General features: G+C 29.4%; 2 protein-coding genes across 2 annotated transcripts; both read left to right on the top strand.

Annotated features, from left to right (window-relative positions):
- The first annotated feature begins 3,493 nt into the window (after positions 1–3,493).
- On the top strand, positions 3,494–5,097 carry LOC100199246 (alpha-crystallin B chain). Its single transcript, XM_065810033.1, has 3 exons — positions 3,494–3,623; positions 3,820–4,052; positions 4,478–5,097. The coding sequence occupies exons 2-3, from the start codon at positions 3,833–3,835 to the stop codon at positions 4,963–4,965; spliced, it is 708 nt and encodes a 235-aa protein (XP_065666105.1). The 5' UTR covers positions 3,494–3,623; positions 3,820–3,832; the 3' UTR covers positions 4,966–5,097.
- A 2,094-nt stretch (positions 5,098–7,191) lies between these two features.
- Positions 7,192–10,236, top strand: LOC136087388 (uncharacterized). The gene is made up of 4 exons (XM_065810032.1): positions 7,192–7,254; positions 7,397–7,590; positions 7,675–9,976; positions 10,088–10,236. The coding sequence occupies exons 3-4, from the start codon at positions 9,197–9,199 to the stop codon at positions 10,151–10,153; spliced, it is 846 nt and encodes a 281-aa protein (XP_065666104.1). The 5' UTR covers positions 7,192–7,254; positions 7,397–7,590; positions 7,675–9,196; the 3' UTR covers positions 10,154–10,236.
- The last annotated feature ends 382 nt before the right edge of the window (positions 10,237–10,618 follow it).

Here is a 10,618-nt window from a genome sequence, read left to right as displayed (position 1 = left end):
GCCATGCTGCTATGTGACTTGCGCAACTTATCTCGTAGATGCGTTATTATAATTCCAAATTGCTTCTTGTTGCAATCCAAAATCATAGCATCAATAAGTTTGTCCACAATACCAGAGTCAGATATTTGTAGACTATTAGGCTTATGCATAATGAATGCATAGATATCAAAATATTTCATTTTAAGCCTGTAAATGCGAAAAATATATTATTCATGAGATATTTGGACAACCAAATATAAAACAAGCTCCAAATATTTATATGTTTATTTAATGGGATAAAAGATAAAAAGTTTATTTTAATGTGATAAAAAATTTTGCTAAAAAAATTGCGATGATTGGAGATTGGGAACACAAAAAAATAGTCTAATGTTGGGCCCCCCAGTCCCAAAGATGAAACTTGTAAAAATCATGTATAGAGACGCAGCTGACATCCGCCGACAATAGGTAAAATATATACTGATAATGTATATATTGGGCAAGATATTTCAAGTTTCAAATTTCTAGAGCACCCTGAACCGCAAAAGTATTTCATTATTTAAGTAAAATTTTCACTAAAAAAAGTACTTTAAATACGCCATCATTAGAAATCAATTTATTTGATATAGCTTACGCGTAAAATAATTTTGCAACAACTCATTTGATAATACTTAGTTTTATTTAAATATGCAATAAAAAAATAATGTTTTCAAAATTAATAATAATTTTATGCTTATGAGTAACACGAAAAATATTATTAAATCAAAAAAAATAAAATTTTTTAAAAAAAACCATTTTTTATTAATAGCTTAAAATCCAAACAACATGATAGTTATACAGAAACATATACATTTTTAAAAAGAGTGTTTAAGCTATATAATGATATATAACAATTTCATTTTTGAGAATATTTTTTTTATACTTTTTGCCACCACCTGGCCCACTGTGCAGTGGGCATAAAAGCTTTAAAACTGGACAAATGCAGTTTTTTTTTTGTTTTGAATTTTTAAGTTAAATAATTATTTAATAAAACTTAACAAGTTGGGCAAATGTTAGAAAAATTACTCCATAGATTTTTAAACATTTATTTACAATTGTCAGACGTTTTTAATGTATTTTCGAGTAATTTTGAGTTAAGTTTATTAAAAAACCGGTAAGCGATAATTGAAAAAGCAAGAAAATCAAAAGCTTGCATGAATAAATAATATTAAAACGCATTCTAATCGGTTCACTAAAATAAATAACAGTAATTCGAATTTAATGTAAAAAGTCACTCAAACTTGCTAAAAACAAATCACACCATACACAAAAAAAACCTCATCAGTTTATGCGTTCATGACCTGGTTTCGATACCTGGTTTCTACTGATATAATTGAAATATTTCCATAATGCAATCAAAAGGGCTCAATAAGTGCAACAATAAAAGACAAAAAGTTTTACACTCTGTAATCATCAGCAACTTCATAAAAAAATTAAATAAATATAAAATATTTTAAATGTATTTTTTTTAAAGACCTAATAATATTTATTTTAACCACTTTAAAATTAATTTTTCATTCGCAAATGCTAGATGCAAACTTGAAAGATGCTAAAAGCAACCTGAAAAAAAATTTGAAACAAACTTCAGCTTGAACACCGTATAAACAAAGTAGTACTAACAGCTAAAGTTATTTTTTGAACAAAAGAATTGAGCTAGAGTATTAGTTCAGGTTAAAGTTCAGTCCTAACTTAAAAAAATCACGTTTATAAGATGAACCAGAGACTTTTTTCATTTTTGTTTAATGTTCAGTTTTGAAGCAAATCTGCCCCGTTGTGCGTCAGGTGGTCCACAACAGCAGCTAAGCAATACATTTTTAGATTCATTCTTTAATATTTAAATAGTTAAATTAACTTTAATGCCGTCAGAAACGCTTAAATCATTCCTAACATAACGCGCAATGGTTTCCTTCACGTAAACAAGAACTCCACCACCGCGTTTATTTGTATGTCTCTCTTGAGATATAAACTCAAAACGGATAACTTTTAACCAATTAATGCAAAATTGCCGTTCTTACATCCAGTGCACTCCCTCTATGCTATCTTTTTTTCTTAACTTTTTCTGTTTCTCACTTTAACATTCTTCGTTGCTCTTAAACTCACTTACTCTTGGTCCGCGAAGACAAGTTCAGCTCACTAAAAAGCATCCGTCATGATGCTCTTTAGTGAGCTGAACTTGTCTTCGCGGAATCCTCATAATTTCTTAGTTTGAGGAATATAGTTTTATGTAGGGTTGCTAGACGTCCGGCTTTTACGGAGGAGAATATAGCGCCAAAGCTGTAAAATTAATTTGTTTATTTTTTACTGTTTTCTCCTTCGTAAAAACGATCTGTTAACCCTATGGTTCTCGGTAGTTTGTCTTTAACTCTTCCTATTCGATGGGCTTGCTCAACCACTATATCGCCGGCAATTTCAAGCTGACTTCTAAGATATTTTTAACTGCTCTTGAACAGTCATCCCACGTTTCATACTTTCATGGAATTAAAAATATATAAGCCGTTTATTTTGAAAGAGGCATAAGTAACTTTGTTTTTAAGCAGAGATTTTAAAGGTTTGTTTTATAATATATACTGTTATACCGTTAACTAGCAAAACTTCTTTCTAAGATATCTCAATAATTTTTCAACACAATTGGTTTTAGTTATTTCACAAATGAAGAGATACCGTTACATTGTAATCATAGTTATCAATAACGTGATTTTTATGAAAAGGTGACTTAAGCCAGTTTCACACGGCGCATTTATTGATTGATTGTTCTCAAAGAAATAGTATACTTTTAATGAAATTACATTGATCCTGACGTTAATATTTTTGACAAACTTTCAATCAAAACTAATAAATATAATGTCAGTAAAGCTTCTATTTATTTCTTAAATTTATTAGAACCAGCAACAAAATGCTATATTTATTACGCATACGTGGTTCTCCGCTTAAATCAATCAGTAATGTAGGAAAGAACTTTTTATAGCAATATTTGAAGAAATCCTTTAGAGCAATTTTGCAAATGAACGAATTTGTTTAAGCGATTGAAGAAATAAATTTATAGAGTGATTCTTTTAATATTATAGTTTTCATACTAATGAGATAACTGTTCCAGTTTCAATTTTGCGCAGTGTTAAATAAACTTATTAAAATTGAAGTTTTTATCTTCGGCGGAAAAAATATTTAATCGTCAAAAACAATTTACACGTTATACAATTAAAAAAAAAAAAACTTCGTTGGTTCTCTAAAACAAAGTTACTTTTAAAAAAGTTATTTTTATAAATCAAATTTAAAGAAATGTTTGGTGGTTAATTGCAAAAATTATGACTATTTCACAAAACGCGGAAAACCGCAATTGACACAATAACCAGTTAAACCGAAACTCCAACTTCAGTACTATTTAAACACTTTATTAGAGTTTGATAGTAACTTAAAATATATAAATTTGATAAGCACAACGAATGAGTGAACAATTCTTAGAAAACCGCAGAATTTTGTTGATTTTTCCAGATGTTTCTTAAAATAACCGATTGTTAATGACGTTATCTCAAATAAGATATAAATATTTGTTTTGATGTTAGTAATTGTAATTCGCAAACAAAAGAGTTCAAAAAAGCTTTTCTGATCTGGTAAGAATTATTTTGGAATTTCATTGTTATTAAAAATATAGTTATTATTTTGTTCCATTGTTTGATGTTTTTTTTTTTACATCTGCTTTTCTTAATTTTTGATGGTTTTATTTTTTGGTATTTATTCGCAAAAATAATTTTTTATTTTAGTTCAATTAGCTTTTAAATTTTTTTTATCTAATTTGCGATTTTTTAGAGAAAGAAAAAAAATGTCTTTGTGGCACGTCCCTGTTCATAAATATTTTCCAACCGATCCATTTTTGGACGATATTATGGAGATTACTTTTCCTCCATTGAGATATTATCCTTTGTTTGATATCGGAGCAAATGTCTTTCCAAAAAAAAAGACATCTAAGAAGGAAGATGGCTTTTACGCCAATCTTGATGTCAAACACTACAAACCAGAAGAAGTTACACTTAAAGTAGAAGGTACTTTTATCAAGGGCTGTCTGTTTATATACTATTATTAAAAACTGTCTAATAAAAAGTTGATGAAGTAACTAGCGGGTTGCAACTTCATCAACTAATTTCGCTTTATCCGTTAATTTTTAAATTTGCTGCAACCGTTTCTCTCTAAAGTAAAACAACAATTTAAGCAATACTTTATGCATTGAATTAACAAAATATTAAAACAACGGCAACTATTGCAAGCAACAATATTTACAGTCTTTTGATATTGTTTATATTTCCTTCATTGATAAGTTGCTGTCTTTTTCTTAAATTGCAATTTTTCTTGAAAGCAGTCTGCGTAGGCTTTTAATGCACGGTTTTGTTAAAAATGTTAAAATTTGTTTAAAAACTTAAAACGTTAAAATGCTATAGCTCCTCGCTGTTCATTGTTATTTCTTGTTTAGGACAAACTCTTGAAGTAAGTGGAAAACATCGTAATGAAAATGAAAATGGATTTGAGTGTAGTGAATTCCACAGAAAGTATACTATTCCAGATGACGTAGACCCGACAGCTCTTACTTCAAACATTAGTCAAGATGGCGTTTTGCATATCGAAGCTCCTAAAAAGTTACCCGCAATGCCTGAATCTGGAGAATCAACAAAAGAGACATTTAAATGCGCTTTAGATGTAAAAGGTTTCAAGCCAGAAGAAATTTCGATTCAAGTAAAAGGTAGAGATTTAGTTGTTCACGGCGAATCTAAAACTGAAAACAGTGGCGAGCATGGTTTAAGTTTTCACCACAAGCAGTTTACCCGGAACATATCTCTGCCGGATGATGTTGATCCAGCTCGTTTAAGTTCTCGTTTTACTAAAGACTCTAAGTTAACGATAGAAGCTCCGCGAGATCAAGCTCAGGCTCCACTTAAACTTGAAATCAAAATGGAAGAATAAAGTTTCTTTAAACTTTCTTGACTTTTTATTATAACAATATATTGTATTTTTTCTTTGGGTATATTTACTTTCTGATAATTTATTTACTGATGTAAAGCTTTCTTATTTATTTATTTAATTATGCTAAAAACATTTTTTTTTTGTTTTTTTGTCGTTCTCCCTATACCCAATGGGGCTACTACAGTTGAGGAGACTTTGTTGCGGTTATAATCCTCTCTCAATTTTAAATTCGAAATACAAACTTTGACGGGAAAAGCCGCTGCGCGGAGAAACAAATTAAGCACAGGTCAAGTTCAGGCTCCACTTAAACTTGAAATCAAAATGGAAGAATAAAGTTTCTTTAAACTTTCTTTACTTTATTTTAACAATGTTTGTATTTTTTCTTTCGGCATCTTTACTTTTTGATAATTTATCTACTTTTTTTATTTTTATTTTACTTTGCTGTTTAACAAAATTTACAATAAGAAAGATCATACACATATTATAAATAGTTAGAGCAAGAAGGAGATGCTTATTATTTTTTCGCGGAACACCGTTTATATTGTCGCCTTTAGTTTATGAAACAAATTAAAAATTAAAAGTGAAAATTTACAGGTTGAAAATTGTATGGTAAAACACAATATATTACAAATAGTAAATCGTATAATAAGATATATTTAGGTTAAAGTATGGTAATTTCGGCAGGGAGATAAATTTGGAACCCCTTCAAAAAGTACCTAAAAATATTTATTTGTTGGAATATTAAAATTTTAATTAGGTATTGTAGTAAGATAACAATTTTCCTAAAAATATTAGATTAAACTTTTATTTTTACATTACAGGTACGTTAATTTATGATTATTAGATTTTTCTTAACATTTTTACCTTTTTGAAAATGTAGGATGAAAGATTTTTCTCGGAGATTTTAACCAAAAGCTGTTATTTATTTTATTAAAAAATATAAACGGAGTAAAACGTGAGCAACAATAACATAAAACTCAAAACGTGTCGCATCGCTCAACCTTCAAAAACCTGCACCTACAAACTTGATCTACAAAATAAAACATCTACTAAAAAGTGGAAATAATTTTTAGATATCCTACTGAGACCAAAATCGATTTCAACCGAATATAGGCCTTTTTTAATTCGACTGATTTATGACGTTTTTAATTTTGACCGATTTTTTTCTCAATCTATTTTAGAGACTTTAATTTTCAACCGATTTGCGATAATTTGATTTTCAACCGATATTCATTTCAACCTACTAGTCTGTGTTTTTACCGTTTTTTCTTTGCGCCTTTAAAGATTTTTTTTCAAAAACCATTAAAAATAAATCAAGAATAGACAAGTTTATAATAACTTGAATTAATGCAATATTTTTTATAAAACGATAATTTATTTAATTAAACAAACACAAGTGATGGTATTTTATTTAGTTACAAAGCAATCTCTAGTCAATAAACTATTTGCTGTGGTTCACGACTTTAGAAGGGATTTTTAGAAAAGTAAAAATAAGATGGAAAAATTAACAGATAAAAAAAATAAGCACAAAAAGTAAAGTTAAAAAAAAAAAAGAATAATAAAAAAATTAATAAATAAGCATATATATATATATATATATATATATATATATATATATATATATATATATATATATATATATATATATATATATATATATATATATGCGTATGTAAGTGTGTATTTATATGCACACGTGTATATATTTGTTTTATTATTATTATTATTTGTATATTGATTGTATTATTATAATTATCATTGTTATTTTTTTTATTTTTTTTTCAATTATCAAAAAATTGTTTTATATTATCATATTAATCATTGTTGTTTATATTATCGTTATAATTTTTGTTTTTATCTCACGTTTTTAATCAATATAATTGTTTTATATCTTAGTTACCAAGGTTACGTATGTGCTTACTAGGGTGTCCCAAAAATATATCATAAATCGAATTTTAATGTGCGGAATACTACATTAAGCATAATTTTATCCATAAAGAAAAACAAAACAAAAAATTAAGTTTTTAGCTCAAGCGGAAGGTTATTTAGGTGAATTCACTTTTATATAATAATTTATAATAAATAAATTTTGATTTAAAATTGATTTTTATCCGAGTCAACTTTTATTTATGTTTCGACAAAAGCATGGCCAACAATAAAAATAAATGATGCGTGTTTTATAAACAATAAAAACTAATGATGCGTAAGCTTAACTCAAGCCACTATATAATTAAAGTTGAAATCAAGTTAAAAAGTTGTTTTCAACCAAGAAATTCGTCTAAAACACAGGTTTGAACTTCTATATAAAACTTATTTACCAGTTTCACTATGTTTTCATTATTTTTTGTATATATTATAGAATATACTATAATCTTTAGTAGTATACTACAAATGTGTCTAATGAGGATTTTTTAAAAAAAATAAATTTTAGAAAATGTCTCTAAACATATATTATCACGTTAATTCACTGAGAACAGATATTGATGATGCATCAAAAGCTACAAGGAAGAGGAGACAATTTTATTTGCTAGGGTTTCCTTTACAGAGTTTTGCCCCTAATAGACTTCCAACAAATGGAGAAATGCTCAGAAGGTATTACTGGCTTAATCTCGAAAAAAGCATAAGGTAAATCTGAAAGTAATTAACAAAAGCATTACATTTTTTACACGTTTAATGTTAACTTTTTAATGTTTTTTTTAAACTTTTTAGCACCACACAGATCAACATCAAAATTGGTTGTCCAGTTGCTTCCGGGAAGACGTATTTAAGATGCTCCAGGTTTGCTGATGGAGTGTGCAGAGAGAATACTAAGCAGATAGTTACTGGTGTCTGTATTCTGAGAGAGCTTGTCAATTTATGGGAGCAGTCTGGGTTTAATGATGTTTTCATTGTGACGGAGCAAACTATCAAAACCAGAATCACCAAAAAAGTCAAGGAATACCATACTTTAAAAATGCTAAAAACACTCGAACTACCAGAGGGTAGCTACAAAAAGAAGGTGGACTTTCTTGAAAGAGAGCAGTGCTCTCTTCTCTATTAATAAAACAAACATATTTGATTTAATAAAAAGTGATAAAAACAGGGATGATGAGGCTAAGAAGGAAGACATAAAATTCTTGAGGCTTTGTCTGAGAGGGGATATGGACAAATTCGGGAACATGGACAATAAATTTTGTGAAAATGCTCACAGGGCACAAGAAAAAATAATTAAGATGTCTGAAAAAATCCAAAGAAATAGAGATAAAAATAAGACAAAGGAGATTAGCTATTTGGAAAGTGACTTTTCAGGCACAGATAGTGACAATCAAACTGAGTGCGACGAACTATATTTACCTCCAGCTAAAGTCCAGAAAAAACAGAAAAGGTTTCAGAGTGACATCAAAGTTTGTCTTCAGTTAAGTATGGAAAATATTCTTAACAATTGGATTCCAATTATGACCAGATTTGGATTTGGAGTCCGTCCGGGTATGTGTCTTTTGTCTTCTCTTTACAAGGCTGGTGGAGTTAATATTGATAATATCTCGATATCAAGATCAACTCTAAACAGGAAAACTCATAATGTTGTGGAGTCTGAGGCACAGATAATTAGAGAGGAAAACATTGATAAAATAAGAGGTTTAAAAGTTGTGGTACATTTCGATACCAAGATTTTGAAAAGATACGATTGGGAAAAAGGAATTTCTAAATATGAGGATAGAATTGCTATCAGCGCATCTTCACCAGAGTCTGGTCCACTAGACTTTCTTCTTGGCATCTTAAAAATCGAAAGCTCCAAGGGAAGTGATCAAGCCATTGCAATTCAAACAATGCTTGAATACTATGAAATGTCGGATCAGATTATTGGATTGTGTTCTGACACAACATCCAGTAACACTGGTAAAAATAAAGGTGCTGTAAGTATTACTATTTTCTATGCCCTTAAAAGACCGGTTCTCTGGTTAATGTGCAGAAATCACATTTATGAAAGACACGTGGCTCATGTGATGAAATAAATATTTGGTCCTACAAGTAGTCCCAGCAAAAACTTTATGTAATTCTCCAAAAACTATGGCCGCAGATTCACGTAGATGTAAACAAACTTGAGAGAATTGTAAAGTTTGACTGGTCTCAAGATGCTTTTAGGCCCGGCTCATTACTGTTCAAACTTGCCTTGGATACTAAAGAGTTTTGTATTAGAGCTCTTCATAAGAATACTTTTCAGAGAGGTGATTACAAGTATCTTTGTGAGCTTATGGCATTATTCCTAGGAGCTGAGTTATCAAACTTTTCATTTAAACAGCCTGGAGCTCATCATGAAGCAAGGTTTATGGCTGACTGTATATATTTACTGGTTATTCAGATGACTCAAAAGTACCACCCTGCTGATTCCGAAACAGTTGGAAAAAATACAATAAATCATCTGAAAGTCGCAACCAACTACATAGTATTTTTTCATGGACTCTTCTTTCTAAAAAGCCCTAATGCTTCTCAAGCACCTTCAAATGATTTAATGGCGTTCGATATTGCTTTTCAGTTACAAACAGTAGACGAGTTTAAAGAATTTGCAGCAATAGGAAAGGTTCTTTACCAAAGTATTAAGCGTCACACTTGGTATCTGTCTCCGCAACAAGTCATTTTTGCTCTTGCTGATAATGATCTGAAAACCGAAGTTAAGACCAACATGTTAAACAAACTGCTTTCTTATGATATCCCGGAATTAAAAGGTCTGATTAAAAAGAGACCTGAAACTAAGGTTGAAATTATTCCTATATCAAAATTAGAAGACTTTGCCAACGAGCAGTCCTACCTTTTGTTCTTGCTATTGGAGATCTCCAAGAAGGAAATTCTGCTATGGAAAGAAAAAGGCATCGATGCATGTGAAAATGAGGAAGTTTCCCAGTCTGTTTCTTACTTTTCAAAGTGTGTAAGAGCACTTGCAGTTGTAAATGACCGTGCAGAATGCCACATTAAGTTAATTCAAGATTTCATAGAGAGAACACACAATGAAGACAGGCTTCAGGATACTCTCCAGGTATTTTCTTCAATAATACGAAATATAAATGTGATTTTTAGTTGTTATTAATAATAATGGTTGTTAATGTATATGTAGTACTTTTTATAAATTTATGTATTTGCAATTTAGGTAGTTCAGAAGAGCCGTAAAATGGTTTCAAAGAACGCTACAAAGAAAGATTTAAAAATTATTTAGTTAAATATTATTTGTATTAATAATATTGGTTTATGTTATATTATTTTTGATATTTGAAAAAAGTGACTTTTTGATGTCGAAAAGGTCAAACTTTTATATCTCATAGTTTTCGAACGTTAAAAGATTTTTGTGTCAATTTTAAATTTTATCGACGAATATAGATTTAGTTGAGAATAGTAAAAAAAGTTACGTATCACCTTGTTGCTAGTACGTTTAGGGCAGTTGTAGATAAAACTTTAGGGCTTTTTGTTCCCAGGATCCAATCATTGTAATTTTTTGCAAAGCATCCTTATTTATCATAAGTATAAACATATATGTTTGGAGTTTGTTCTATGTCTGAAAATTAAATTCAAACGTTAAAAAATGCTTTATCTGCGCATGCGCCTGCATTTTAAAAATTGTTTGCTGCTCATTTTGTTGCATTTAAAACAAATTTCTCCTTAAAATTGATGATTTATTTTGTAA

The sequence above is a fragment of the Hydra vulgaris genome, chromosome 11 (assembly GCF_038396675.1).
Source record: "Hydra vulgaris chromosome 11, alternate assembly HydraT2T_AEP".
Taxonomy (NCBI): Eukaryota; Metazoa; Cnidaria; class Hydrozoa; order Anthoathecata; family Hydridae; genus Hydra; species Hydra vulgaris.
Note: the sequence above shows the minus strand (reverse complement) of the source record. Positions and strands in the feature narration are given on the sequence as shown.